General features: G+C 37.8%; 2 protein-coding genes and 1 long non-coding RNA gene across 3 annotated transcripts in view; 1 reads left to right on the top strand and 2 right to left on the bottom strand.

Annotated features, from left to right (window-relative positions):
• Window positions 1-12,558, top strand: part of LOC117234611 (actin-histidine N-methyltransferase) — a 25,118-nt gene extending 12,560 nt beyond the window's left edge. Inside the window, exons 4-7 of the mRNA XM_033496004.1 lie at window positions 9,885-9,999; window positions 10,581-10,733; window positions 11,133-11,456; window positions 11,568-12,558. Coding sequence (XP_033351895.1) covers window positions 9,885-9,999; window positions 10,581-10,733; window positions 11,133-11,456; window positions 11,568-11,693 — 718 coding nt within the window. The 3' untranslated portion in view covers window positions 11,694-12,558. The remainder of the gene's footprint in view (window positions 1-9,884; window positions 10,000-10,580; window positions 10,734-11,132; window positions 11,457-11,567) is intronic.
• Window positions 2,999-6,323, bottom strand: LOC117234615. The gene is made up of 2 exons (XR_004493550.1): window positions 4,122-6,323; window positions 2,999-3,909 (listed from the first exon to the last, which is right to left on the bottom strand). It is a non-coding gene; the product is annotated as an uncharacterized LOC117234615 (long non-coding RNA).
• On the bottom strand, window positions 12,250-15,496 carry LOC117234610 (zinc finger and BTB domain-containing protein 17-like). The gene is made up of 2 exons (XM_033496003.1): window positions 15,045-15,496; window positions 12,250-14,847 (listed from the first exon to the last, which is right to left on the bottom strand). Exon 2 carries the CDS (start codon window positions 14,807-14,809, stop codon window positions 13,253-13,255), a length of 1,557 nt encoding a protein of 518 aa, XP_033351894.1. The 5' UTR covers window positions 14,810-14,847; window positions 15,045-15,496; the 3' UTR covers window positions 12,250-13,252.

The following is a 15,496-nucleotide window of genomic DNA, read 5'->3' as shown; positions in this document are numbered from 1 at the left end:
GACCCACGTTACCGGAGGCAACAACTCGTCCCTTCCCCGCGTACCAAGCAACGCAAGAAGCGTTAGGCGCGTGGAAAAAGTAGCTGCGGTTCGTTCCTTCGTAATAACAAGGAATCGAATTTGTCGCGGCGATCGACTGACGCTACGCGTGAGATTCGTTTCGGTTTCGGTTTCGGTTTCGGAAGCTTCATCCTCGCACACGCTGCTTCTTCTCCATTTACACGACGCTGAACAGGCGTCGCGAGAAGCGAAAAATTTCTGCTCTCTTCCACTTTACATAGAAATCAGTCACTTTACTTAAGAAACTGCTACGTAGAAGTCACAATGTTGCAAATGTAGCGACAAGACGCGTTCGCAGCGTATGCGGAGAGAAGCTGCTGTTAGCGAAAGGACAGCGCTAAGATGGGCGCAAACGGTTCACGGAAGGAAACGAATCGTCGCGACGGCGAGTCGCATTTAGGACATGCGTCTGTCATCGAGAGAGATTAGCGATTGGACACGAGTATACGCGCGCAAACTGGCGAAAAAGCTGGTTGGCTAGTGGAATCAGAAATGGCAATGGCAGGAATTATTTTCTAGAGTAAAATTACGTTTTAACATTTTGCGAACTCGCGTCTTACGTCCTTCGTGCGGTATCCCATAGAACTGTCAACCACTGTTAGATAAAACAGTAAAAAAGGCAACGAGTGCTGTAAACGAAACGTTGCGAATGTGTTTTTGTGTTACTCGAATAGTACGAAACTGTTGTCGATATGTTAGATATTATACCGTTCGGTCGGTAAGTTCCTTCCGATTTTTGAGGAATTTCACGAAACGATAGTTGCCAACCCAATATATAACGTTTTATTAAGTAGAAAATTTATTAGAACGGAATAACTATTTTATGTATAACATAATAACTTGAAATATCAACGAACATTCTCTTGTATTAGATCGTCCGAAAAGTTTCTTTCGTTTTATAAGGAAATAATGGATGCACATTTTCCGTTTTATATTATTTTATCGAATTACGTATGATCCATTTTGTTCTATCAAAATAAAGATCACAACGTTCGACAGATTAGGTTTCATGTTTGTATAAAAATATATCGTTGTAGAAGACGTGTCTGTAAAAGGAAGACACTTTTCGGACAAGCTAATACATCTCAAACAGGAATGAATTGTTTTATTGCACATTCATTCGTTACAATCAACAAATTTCCTTTTCCTTTTGTCTTTCTCTCTTTTATTCCTCGCTCGTACAATACCGATGTACATACATCTATTTTCTGACTGTTCCTTCCGATTTTTAACTGTTTGATCGACACAAAAAATTATATTGAAAAGTTTCTCGCCGAAAATCCCATGAGGTTCTACAAGGACGAAGTACTCAACTTACGCGGAAGATGGAGAAGGGTTGTGCAACAGAATGCCATCTATATAATTCCATAAACGCGCGTCGAATCAAAATATAAATCGGAGCGAACTTCTCTACCGACCTTTTGTTTCTTTTTCATCGTCCCAAAAATACGCGGCAGTTCAGCTTATACGCTCGTCAGTGCATACAGTCCTCAAAGCGTCATGAAGGACGAAGGTATGTGAACTTTGTTCCAAAGATCTTCAGCTGCGACTTTTTCCGCCTCTTTTAATGGCAAAGCTAATTCCGACCGATCTACGAGACACGCTTCGATAGACTCAACCGCGAGTTCCGGAAGACTCGTTGCATCGAGAAGAGCCGTCGGCGCCTTTTTCTCCGCTATTCACGCGGAAGAGGATTGCGCGAAGCGTTTCGGATACGAAACTATAATCGAACAGGAAACTAAATTAGAAAAATGTAAACTTCTCGTGTTGCCATCGCTTTCGACGAATATTCTCAAATTTCATCCAGGTTTCGAAGCTTCCAGTTGCTGTGTTTTCTTAAAGATAGTAGCGCGCTGTCTCCGTGTCGACACAGCGTTTGTGGTATTCACTTTCCCTTTTTTTAAGTTTCTTTCGTTTCTTCTAATTTTCAACGAATTATCGCTTGCGTCATTGCTAATTGGTCGACCGATTCTTCTTGCGTTCGCGACTAATGGATCTTCGTCTAGCAACGCCTGTAAATCATCCCCCTGTCGTTTCTTGCCGCCTCTGCGGACGTAGCTTATCGCTCAAATCGAAATGAAAATACCGGCTATGAAATTCTCCAAAGCATCTGCGATACGACGTGGCGTTCACGCGCGAGCAACGATCGTCGATAACGATCCATCTGATAGATATGACGAATAATTTGGCGCGATAGTTCCGATCCCATCCGAGTTTTCGTATTTCGACCAAGAGATTGCGCTTTAATCAGATACGTTCGTACAGGCGCAGATAATAAAGAAGAATCTTTCTCACGTCTCAGTACGTTATGGAATACGAAAATGCAATTAACGATTTCATTAATTCGTATGGGTTAATTATGCGACGGTTGTGCAACGATCGTTGTTTACAAAATTTCCGTGTTAAGAAGCCGTGCATTAAGCACGTTAAAAGTTGATTTTCATGTTCCTAGATCGAACAATGAATCGGTGAGATACGGAGATGAGGCAATAGGCACGTACGTCGGGCTTTATTTTTCAGTAATTAAGTGGTACAGTATATTTCATGGTAATTGAACAGGCGAAACGTCGAATAACGAGCGTACTGTATCTTCTCTGTTGATTCGCCATTATACGGCAATTAAATAGATTTCCATTATTGTTGGTAGGATCTTGCTCGGCAGGAAAAATTCATTATTTCTGTTTGCAGAGGATAATTTGTCTCATAATTAAACGTCGCGCTACCATATTGTATAGATGTTAAATATAATAATAGATAATGCGGCAGCTGAAACGAACAGTTGGATTTCTGCGCGACGTTCCCAATTTGTTGCAACCGCAGAAGCATAAATTACCAGTGAAAGTAAAAAAGAATATTGTACAAAGTTTTGCTGCTATTTATTTGCAATCGTTGCTGGTTCGCGAATTTTTTCACTGATACTTCGAAATCAAAGATCGTAGAATATGATAATAATTTATTTACACTTTAGACTCATAGTCTGTTACAAGCGAGTCGTCTATACCTGTTTACATGTTTTTTATCGCACTATCCGCACGTATCAGTGTTTTCGGATATAATACACCAAGCATAAGCGTAATAACGCTCCAACGATCTATAAAATGTGAAAACAAAAAGTTATAATATCCGAGTAGTCTTGCTGCTTCGGTTGCTATTCCCCGTCCGTGTATCTGCTTACGAAAATATATTTTACGAAAGTACAGATTAAACATTATAAAATGTACGTAATGTATATCGACAAGTATTTATTATATAGAATTTATCAATTAATCGATTAAGCCCATTATCAAATTTCATTTCGTAGTATATCTCGTACGACTACAAATCGCTCGATACATTCGCCGGATAAACCTGAGAATCTGAGAACAAAGAAACGTTTCATTAGAAAATAAAGCTGTATGTACGAATTACAAATGGCCAGCGTAAATAGCGACAATTTCGCGATCGCGGTGCAATACGGAGGTAAACCTCCGTCGAGTGAATTCTAATAGAAAGTGCGCTCCGCGAAGATCTCACGATCTTCGATTCATAGCACGACCTTCCCACGTGCAGTGGACTGTGCATCCATCCCCACGATGTGCAAGAACTGCAAGAAGCCGCGCTGCTCAGCTCGTCTCCCGATCTCTATCTATCCTAGTCGAGCAACGATATTGCGAAACTACCAGTGACTCGTCTTTTATTCTCGTTTCCTTTTGTTCTCAGCATCATCGTCGTCGTTGTCGTCCTCGTCGTCTTCGTCGTCGCCACTCTCTTTCATCGCGCTCGTTAGCTACGCTTTTGTCGCGTTTTCCTTTTTAATTAACCGATGCGACGCTTCTTCGTTCATTGGTCGTCGCGTACAGGCTGAATCATCTAACTTGTATAATCGAATAATTTCTAGAACGTTGTTTAGAAATTAGAACTACGAGCTTAGAAAAATAGCGATAGTCCTTGTATCGAATGCAATTTAATTTAATTCGCAATTATTATTCAGAGCAAAGGTCGCAGGTGTTTTGCGTTTTTGTAACGTTTCCAAGAGCAAAAGATTATTTATTTATTTAATTGTTTATGTGTTGTCGCAATACCTTATCTCATCTCGTATACTGTTCTCGTATACTGAAGATTTATCTTCGTATGTCCTTACAATCTCGTTAAAGTAGAATTAAAGCCAAAAGCAAACTTCGCACAGACCTCGACTTCGACTTAACCTATTTGATGTATCTTGCACCTATTTCCCTTGGTACGTCATAGCCTAATAGGAAAAATGTATTTTGTAGTTCTTCTACGCAGGTTGACGAAAGTATTCGAATGCTACGTTAGAAACTTTTTTATTCGCCAACGGAAACTCTCTGCCTAAATTCGTACATTTCGTATGCAAGTATTGGGTTGACAACTAAGTGATTGCGGATTTTGTCACTAGGTGGTATTGACAAAATCCGCAATCACTTAGTTGCCAAGCCAATAGAACGCGCGCCATCTTGGCAACGCTAAAAACAACCTCCTTTATTCGTCTACCTGTCTCGATGTTCGCAGACGTTCTACATCGTTCGTACTTACGTTAAACTTATCGTTCGCTGGACCAACTCATTCATTCCACTTATTCGTGCCACAATGAACACACGCAAAATTGAAGATTCAGTCGACAAATAGCTGTATGTAGGTGTAATCGTTCGAGCGTAACCATTGATTTAATAAATAAATTTCTTTTGTCCCACGAATTTGCTTTGGACCAGAGGATACAAAACTACGCGGTAGGTAACGTTGTAGAATTTGTACTTACGAGTTACACTAACTAGGTAGTTCGTTTATTTAGACGAGTATTTAGAACATGTTCGTATCCAGATGTTATTAGACCATGTAAAACTTTGCTGTTTAGTTGAATGCGAATTTTGCAAGATAGATTCGAGAGAAGAATATTCTTCATGGAAGAGGGGGGAGAGAAAGATGGAGAGAAGGCTGTTCGTTCGTTATTCTTCGTTGACTAATTGTTCGTTTCGTATCACTTACCTACAGTTACAAATTAATTTCTATAATCAAGTTGTACTTTGTAATTGTCTTATTGTTAATTTTGTTTGAAGTTCAGCTACGATACGATCAAGCAAACTTAGAATAACAAACGATAAAGGAATATTCGTTGAAATCAGTTCAAATCAATTTATTCGTTGAATAATTTTTTTTGACTCATTTAGCGATGTCACGATTTCTTTACGCAATATCACTTTTAATTAGCATCTTATGCATGCGAATATTTCCGTTGCTTAATGAAAACCAGCTGTATCATCGAATAACGTGTTTGTACATAGAGCGTTGTTCCATTAGAATGTTTACTTCCTATTTTACTTCCGTATGTTGATCACTTCTATTTCGAATTATTTTTCTTCTCAATCTTTTCTCTTTTTCTAATCCTTCTAGAGCTTGTTTCAGAAAAATTTCTTCTCGCCGATTATCGATAGTGCAATTTATCTCATCTATCCTGATATTTATAACGCGTTAAAGTTTCAACTCAATTTTGCCAAAATTAAACACATTTATTTCATACTTAACACTTTACCGACCGATAGCCGACTAATCGGTTTTTGTCGCCGACGTTTATCGACCGATAGCCTATTAATCGACTTTTTGTTGCCGACAATCTTCTTTCTGCTGGTCGGACGTGCGTATGCTGCTGAACTACTAGCGGTCGGTGAAGCGTTAATTAATAATTCGTGAATTATGGATCATTAGAAAGAATCAATCGTCGTATAACAATTCGACGTAATTACATTGTAATTTCGATATTCGTTCTGTATTATATTTTGTAATTTATTTATCTAACGGAAGATACGAAAATCAAAATACGATCTATCCCTCTCTCAGAATCTGTTTTCGTTCTTCACCCGAAAACTTTTACACGCCCGATTTATAGCGTTCCTCGCGTGCGTATTTCTCGTAAACGTTGAGGTCGTAATTTTTCAAATAACGTGAGATTTCCATGTAGATGGTAATGCCAGTCTAACGTTTATCTATTATCTAACGTTACGTAGAGAAATGTAAATATCAAGTTTGGTGTATCGATCTCGTCTTTATGGGACGTTATTTATCGCGGTTTTATATTCTCGGAGAAAACTTGTACTCGTAAAATAGTACGATGCTCGACGAGCATTCCCGCTGTAGAGAGTGTCAATTTCTTGCTCGTCCATCGTGGATGGCATTAACGGTTGCGCAAGGTCTATTACGGCTGTGCAGCTTGATATACTTCAACCAGTTGGATTTATTTGATAAGTAATAAACATGAAAGACAGCGAATTGCCGCGAAGTAAGTCTCTTTTATTGATATTTCAGAGCGAATTCTTTCAGTACGTAAATTAATTAACATTTATGAAACAGTTGTTAATTCCGATAGTTGTAATATTTTTAATCGCTGATTTTAATACGTCGAGACATTGGAACAAAAAAAAAAATATATAGATTTATATAATTCAGCGTTCTACGTTCGAACTCCGGCAATGGAAAAGAGACAACGAGCTGGAATTTCCAAAAGATTCGAGGAAAAAAATTGAAGATGGAGAAACAGATTTGCTACCGAAGTTGTGGGAAATACGTTGAAACAAGGAGTGGAAACTCCGAGCGGCGAGGTTGAGGACACGAGAAATTTTCAGACGTTATCTTTTGTCCGATTCTCGTTTGCAAGACATCTTCTTCGAGCGTAATCGTTCTCGTAACACGAATTCGTCGAAGTTAATCGAACTTGACGCATTATACGTGTTGGAGCGTGTTCAATTAAAAATTGGCCCAGGATATACGCACGCATTTTCAAATGTATTTTTCTCGAACACGAAGCATCTTACGATAAAATCGAATCCCACGTTTTTTACTTATTTTTACACGCAGTTTAACCTCCCGTCCATTGTTTGCTCCCGTTTCGTTCTGAACGAGCCAAGTCCAAGTATACTTGGCGAATTTTCAAACTCGATTTTCTCGGAAACGAAGCGCCGCGGGTGAAAAGTTTGTTCCGTATTCTCGACTTATTATCAACGCGATATCTCGTTGATGGATTTGAACGAAGAAGACGACGTGTCGTGGCTGGTAAGAGTGTGCTCCGCAGTCGTAAAACGAGAGAGGAGCCGCGCGCACTTTCACACGAGGCTGAAACTTTCATACGGTTTATCTGCTCGGTACGGTACGCACGAGAAGCGAGCGTTCGTTCCCTTTTCCCGTTCTTTTTCCACAGGATATATAATTTTCTATTATCACGTAAACGCGTCTGCTCGCTTCCAGTTTCCCAGCTGATTTGCTGAATCGCATTACCCTTCTTTTACGCTGGTGGCCTATTCGCGATGCATTATTTATTGTGCTCGCTGCTAAAGTAGTGGAAATGAAAAAGCTACTACCACGAGGAACGTTGATTCTCTCGCGACAATGATGAGTTTCTTTTTCGTCGGATCAGCGTTTCTTTTTTTTTCTCTCTCTCTCGCACTCTTTCTCTGGCTTTTCTTTCGTCGGTTTTCTCTCGTAGCTTTGCTTTCGTTCCTAACTCGTAACTTTTCTTTCGTACGTTTCGTCGCGTACTCGATCCATCGTGGACAAACTAATAAATTGAATTGGCTACACGCGAGAGATCGAGTGGCACGAGACGAGATAGAGAAATCGTGAAAAAAATATTTTTGTTTCTTTGGACAATGACGATTGACAATTACATCTCGAGCAGAAACTTCCCTTTGCCAGACGCCATATATCCGTACCATATTTGTTGATCGTAAAATCCGCTTTTGGAGCCAGATTTCCTCCTTTTACGTAAGAGGAAGTAATCTAATAGCCACGCGACAAGCAGAACGATCTCGACAACGCGATCGGAGCTTTCATTTGTCCCGTAAAATGCCCACTTTTGTCCAACTGTGACCACCTAGACAAGCCTAAACGAGAAAGCATCTGTGCGATCGCGTTGGCGTGAACATCGTCGAACGAAAAGAGAAAAATTCAGTAAAAAAAAAGAAAAAGAGAGAAAATAGCATGTGCGTAGATGTAAAAGCTTGGAACATCGTAGGAAATATTCGTCTTTTCAATTCCTTCTTATAATTATCGACTTTTTTTTTGTGTGTCGTAATACCTTTTTACGTGAACGTTTCGAAGAAGAAAGAGAATCTTGATTTGCCTTTTTCGGGTTAATTAATTAGATAGTTGTATTTATGACAAAAACATAGTAGCAGGCAAAGTAATAGCTTACAGTGTTATTTAACTCGTTCTTCCGCACAGACTGTTCTCTCTTGCTTAGTTTTACACAAAATTTTTACATATTTTTATATAGATATACTTGCCACACAAAACTTAAGGCTACTGCACACGTTCCACTTTCGTCATCCATTCTGTGTATACAAAATTAAAGTGACTAAAATGAAATGTTTCTTAAAGCACTTGAGATGCATTTGTAGAGTCGTCCATTTTAAGCAATGACCTAGAATATATTATAAGATATACATCTACTTTGCGGCTTCATTTCTCCCATTACTTTCCACCTATTCCTACTTCGATTCTACGTTCTGTCCTGTGGTACGCCCCTCCTAATCACGTTTCTATGTATACACCACGTCTCGATGTCCAACAATTCCCAAGGTCACTTCCGTTTACATCCTTTCCCCCTCCAGCATTCCCCGCCTTCCTCCGCGCTTTTATTCCACCTTCCATTCTCGCTCCTTTACCACCAAGTTTTATCTCCAAGTATCGTTCATTTGCCAAGCATCCTTCGACTCTTCGCCTCGTTTCTAAAAGAGAAAACAGTAAAAGTAAAATTCATTTTTCTCCCGTCAGTTCGATGTAACGATAGAAATTGATCTAGAAACGAAGTGGTCGCTTCGAGGATCCATAAAAACATCTAAACCGGCGAATTTACGTTTCGCGTAAACGCGTGTATCTCGTCTTAGAAAGCGACTAAATGTTCGGATCTATTCTTTTTCTCTCTCTTCTTAATTTTCTTTCCCCGCTTTCGTTGCCATTTTACGAGGCTTTGTCTCAGTACTTCCATACAAGGTGTTCGATGTTTCTCCCTGTAAACGGTATTTTTATTTGAGCGGATTCGCAGCCTGCGTTTCCCCAGCGAGAGAGAAAGTCGAGGGAACCACGACGACGACGACGACGGCGACGACAACGAGAACGATGGCGATGAATCTTCTTTTACTTCCATTTCCGGAATTGTGGGTCAAGTTCTTGCCCGAAAAGCAGATACAGCTGCTGCCGTGTATGTGGCTTGGCCACCTAGCGTGCCTCTCACGAAGGCGAAAGTTACTTGCACGCGCCTCAGGACCGCTTCCGCGGTTAATACGATGTCTGAATATACAGGGTGTCACGATAGTTATCAAGATATTTTTACATACCGTCGATAGTTCGAGAGAAGAATGGCACTAACAGGTGACGCGTCTATGGGAGATTTAGAAGGACGAAATTGTACAGAGCGCGTATGATGATAGAAAAATACACACGGGGCATCGAAAAGTAGAGTGTGTATTCGTTAGAACGTTTAACACGTGGTCTGCCGCGAGAAACTCCAGCTATGTGGGCCACGTGAATTATACGCTGCTCGACAGCAAAAAGAAAAGAAAAAAACAGCGAAGAAATATGTTCATCGACGCTCAAACAGCCTTTATCGCTATCCTGTTCAAGGATGAAAGAACTCGCGCATGTTTTAAGTTAATCCAGAAGCAAGTAGAAAATACTATCGCGATTGGTTGTCGCGTTAGAAATTCTGCGTTTCGAGTGAATGCAGATTTACGCGACGGGAAAAATTCTAATGAATATCGGGACGATGAAATAGAAAGATCGTAATATTCGAGTAGAAAATCATTTTACAATTCTTTCAATCTATATTAATGTTACAGCTGGGCAGTTTCTACGGTAATGACGAGGCAAAATATAATTCCCAGCAAGGACGGTTCACTCATGATCCACGCTTTGATCCCAATGTGGGACATGTGCAATCACGAGAACAGTAAAGTGAGTTTATTCATTCGTGTTTTATACGTGTACACTATCGTACGGAAGTATCCAGACATGACATACTCATTATTATTAATATTTTCAGTAGATTATCGAATAGGTGATTCAACGCGTGACATGCGAGCATAACCTATACTATCGTCATAGAGATACGTTGCTTATTTCGTTTGCATGTATGCACGTACACAAATTGTATATACACATAATTTTATATCTTGTTAAACATGTACCACATCCGTTTCGTTGTTAATTACTTTCTTATACTATAAAAAAATGTAATCGTTTTATCTTTTTTAAATGAAAAAAAGGCTTACACATTGAGGGATTCGATTCTTCCTCTTAATCCAAATATTAATTCAGAAATTGACGAATCTGAGGACGAGGATATTGTCGGATAACATAAATGGTTTTATTAATTATTTATTAAGACTGAACAATTACAGATATCCTATTGTACATAGCGGTTCGATCTATTCGTAATCTTGAGATTGAGATACATCTTGTCAAAAATAAGACAACAGTCAGATACGTAACAGCGATATGGACAGTTTCCTATGTTCTGTCCGTTTTCGTTTCAGATTACCACGGACTTCAATGCGACGTTAAACTGTTGCGAATGCTACGCTTTGAGAGATTTCAAGAAAGCAGAGCAAATATTTATTAGCTACGGGGCCAGAACGAATTCCGATTTCTTTGTACACTCGGGATTTGTTTATATGGATAACGAACAGGTACGTGTCTACTATCGTTCAAAATTACCTTAATTATCATCGTTCTACGATGTTGCAAATCCTATATGCCCGTACTATAATTGGCAAATTTTTTAACGAATAGCCTTTTTAAATTATTTCTTTATTATTTATTAGGTTTCTCAAAATACTAGCTTCTTTTCACGGCTTTATTTATTGTGTCTTGCATAGAGCAAACGTAATTATATCAATTAAAATAATATTATATTACAAGAAATAACAACATAATATATTATTTATACCACGCATAATGAATAGATATAATAGAGACAATTTCACCGACTAATAAGCAAATAATTTACTCATAGAGAAAGAAACATTCTGCATTTATTCCTTGCTCAAGAGATTAAGTAAATAATATTTATGTTTTTATTCTTGCAGGATGGCTTCAAATTACGGCTTGGGATCAGCAAAGCTGATCCTCTCCAAAAGGAACGCGTGGAACTGTTAAATAAGTTAGATCTGCCAGCGGTTGGGGAATTTCTATTGAAACCAGGAACGGAACCGATCTCGGATACGCTGTTGGCGTTTCTTAGAGTATTCAGTATGCGTAAAGAGGAACTGGCGCATTGGATCCAGTCGGATCGCGTTAACGATTTGAAGCACATGGACTGCGCACTGGAAACTGTTGTCGAGGAGAATGTCAAAAAATTTCTGCTTACTAGGCTGCAGCTGTTAATTGCTAATTACCCGACGACTTTGAAGGTGAAAGTGAAATAAGACATCAGTTTGAAATACTAGGCGACCGCTGTGGCGGCATGAAAATTGCAATTCTTTCTGTTTTAACGCGTTCCCTCTTTTTCCCCCTTTTTATAGGAGGATCTGCAATTGCTCGAGACCACGTTGCCGCGAATTAAGAAGTTAGCCATTCAATTAAGGGTAACGGAGAAGAGAATTCTTCAAGGCGCGCTCGAATACGTGCAACAATGGATCAAAGCTTAAGAATCTGAATTTTAATTTCTATCGATGAAATCAAATCTTTATTTTTATTTAAATATGAATCTTACAATGGAATATAATTTGTATGGATCTGATTTAATTGTAGTTCCGAAATGATGGATAATTTAACACATCATTTGACGAATGATCGAACGTATATAATATATATAATAACGTGCAAAACGACGAAGGATAGATAGAAAAGGGAGCAAATGGTGTAAAATACATTAAACTATATAAAAAATTGAACAAACTATATATCTATGTGTATTAACAAGTATACAGTGCAAAATAATTGCATGTTCCACAATAACGTAAGTCTTGCTTTCGAGAGATGAGAGTTTCGTCAGTATAACGTCGTTTTTAAAAATAATATCGATATTTCCTTATCGAAATATAACTTTTCATCTATGTGCTGATCGAACTCTGATCTCTGATCACAAGAAATTACAAATATAATACTCTTATTTTAGCTTTGATAAAGAAAGAAAGAGAGAGAGAGAGAGAGAGAAAGAAAGAAAAAAAGAAAGAAAGAAAAATAACATGTACAAACGAAATGTTACTATTCATGGATATTTATTTTTCAAAGGAGATAGTTAAGAGATCTAATTCTTTATGTAAGCTATTGTGCGGTGTTACACAGGCCTACAAAATTCAGACTTACAAACGATTAATACACCGTAAGATTTGTCGATAATTGTATCGAATTCTAATAGTACGCATAAAAGTAAGACAAACAGCGAGTTCCAGATACTTTTCAGCCATTAAAAGTTGTATTGTATCATGTTTACCCCCGAGATTTTATGCGTTTATATTTAAGATACAATTGAAGGCAGTACGCTTATGTGAATGGTAACTATACATACATATATGAAAAAAAATATATCAATGTATTTAAATAAACGCTATATATAAACCAGTTCAATCGCGTATAACAAAGGATAATAAGGTAGAATAATAATCAATTAGAGATCGCTACAGCAGGACTGATAGCTCTGTGTATTGCTTTTTTCAATACATCGGGGCAGACATGATACAGCCAAATGTAAATGTCACGATAACTTAACGTTACATTTCTCTTCTAATACAAAACATAGAAAATTCACGACGTGATTACATTACTTTAATAAATTGCTAAAAAATTACGTTTACTATCTGATCCAAAAAGTTCAATATATTATCGGAGGAGTTACATGAGGGTCTTAATTATATTTTTTAAAGTAATATCATTTACTTTGCGATCATATGAGTATGTCGAGTAGAGGTGAGTGTGATGATTCTGTATTTTACATGATTGCTAAAAAAATATACAGATATATGTTTATTCTCGAGAGAAAGAGAGGCGAGTTTATTTCAGAACTTTTTGATCAGATATGATCGAATGCATTTATCGATAATTTATAAATTATTTGTTGCCAGTCGTATTTAATTGTGTTTAATATATACTACAAAGTGACTTATAGCAACGGCACGTTTCATTATTACGAATAATTTTTAGCAATCGTCTTCAGACCTTGTACGACTTACTTTTATACCCGTCATCTAAAAGTTGCAATTTATACTTATAGCGCGTTCTGCAGTCCGATTTTATTGTTTGCTAAGGATACATTATTATTTCCACTAGTATAATTTGCAGACTCGTTTCTTAATTCGCGGAGTATCATATCTCTGACTGACTCCTCCTTTTGCTCTTCATTGCAATCATCTTTTACTTCCTTCTTGACATTTACTATATCGTGATCTTCTTGAAGATGCAAGACTAAAGAAGGTAAGGCATAAAATATTTTGTCACAAAGATTGCACTGGAATGTCTTGCCATCTGTTGCCTGTAAGCAGTACTCGTAATCTTTCATAGAACTATATGTTTGTCTATGCAACGCTAAATGCTTTTCATGGTCCATAGCGAGAATAAATTCGTAAGAACAAATTGGACACTTTAAGTTATGCTTTGTCCACATTGTATGCGCTTTTAATCGATGCAAACTATCATAAACTTTACCACAAACAGGACACTTCATGCATTTATGATTATTTAGGGTCTCTCTGCTTTCGTATAATCCACTACATTCCTTACATTGATAAGTTCTTTCTCTTTTACATGCATGCTTAAACCAATGCTTTTCTAACTGTGGTAACAAATCAAATACTAGTTTGCAAAGAGTACATACGAATCTTCCTCGATGATCTCTTTTCATAGTGAAGTTCGATGCTCGTATGTCCCAATGTTTTTCGAAATTATTTTTACGCATTAAGTTTTCGTTACAAAACTCACATTGGTCCTGATGTTTAGATAGATGATTAAATAACATACCAGGCTCTGTATTTGTGTAATTACAAAAGGAACATACAAAAGTATCATCTTCCTTGTACACATGTGAGTATAAGTGTTTTTGGAATGAGTTTGAAGTGAAAAACATTGCACCACACGCTGGACATTTTAAATAAGGTTTACCTCTTTCAGTGTAATATAACGGCAAAGGTCTGAAGCTTTGTAACCAGCCAGCATTATCTTTGGAATCTAGAATATTTTGCTGATCTATAGAAGACTCTTCGTAATCTATTTCTTCCATGGCTGGCACACGTTCGTCTACGTCGGTAGAAATGATTGAATGTTCTTCCTCTTTTATTTCAACTATTGGTTCATGCTTCGGTATCAGTTTTCTCAACAATAACACTTTATTATGTCGCTTAGAGCGATGTCGAGATTTAGACTTTTTGTTAGCCAAAGAACGTTCATTATTTAATTTCTTTGTCATTAATGCATTGTCCGATTCCAACTGCGTTATTATTATAAACTCTTTATTATTAGGTACAGAAGTAACATACGACAAAGGTGAATCCGCTCTCAAGTCATCCCAGTCACTGACAGTGGATTCACTAGTGACTTCTGAATCATTTTCAATGGACAAAAGTTCAGAGGATACGTCGTCTTCTTGTGATCCAATGTCATCGTCATCATCTTCCGCGGAAAGGAGCGCTGTTCTTAATATTTCTCCATTCGATATTGGATATTTATCTTTTTCATAGCTTTCTCCATCGTTTCTTCTCTCGTTAGTTTCTTCATTTCCCATTGCGGTTTTTGAAAAATCTTTGCATTCTGAATCCTCTAGCGTTAGCATTTTGCGTTTGTAAAAATCCTACGATTTGTACTTAATTACTGCAACACATAAAATTAGACATTACTCTGCTAATAAACTGTTTACACGAAGAGTTCTCAAAGATAAAACATAACCTCAGCTTCCATTTTATGCACCGCATCTTTCACTTTTAAACAGCTCAATCGTAAATGAACGATGATTAAATCAAGTCTTTAAACAGTCGTTGTTAATGATCAAGTAAATAAATTGTACTTACATGTGAACATTTAACGTGGCCCCTCCTCACGACGCTCTTTGCGGTGCAAACATCGATTTGTATCTGCGTGGAATTCTTTAAAGACGTATCAAAAGACGGACAAAAAAAGTATGTACCATAACGTGAATTCGTCATTTAATTTCCAAAATTCCACGCGAAACTCGTAAGTCTCAGAGTTCTCATTATTATTCACACTTGAATAACTTTGATCAGCTGTTTTCTGATTACACAAAATTGACAGGACGTCTCAGTTCGCGTCCAACCGATGACCTGCCGATGGTGACACGAAAAGTATCTCTCAACTTCTCTTGGTCGAATTTCTTGTGTTTTATGACATTTATTCGAGGTAAAGAAAGACTACTTGAAATACCTGTTACGATTATGTCGAAAATTTCTGCTGTTTACGTATAATCTGATTAATTATTTCTAGTAATGAAATTTTATTGTTATAT

Source organism: Bombus vosnesenskii, unplaced genomic scaffold (assembly GCF_011952255.1).
Source record: "Bombus vosnesenskii isolate JDL3184/JDL3185 unplaced genomic scaffold, Bvos_JDL3184-5_v1.1 scf7180000013305, whole genome shotgun sequence".
Taxonomy (NCBI): Eukaryota; Metazoa; Arthropoda; class Insecta; order Hymenoptera; family Apidae; genus Bombus; species Bombus vosnesenskii.
The sequence above is the reverse complement of the archived record's forward strand: the minus strand, read 5'-3'. Positions and strand labels throughout refer to the sequence as shown.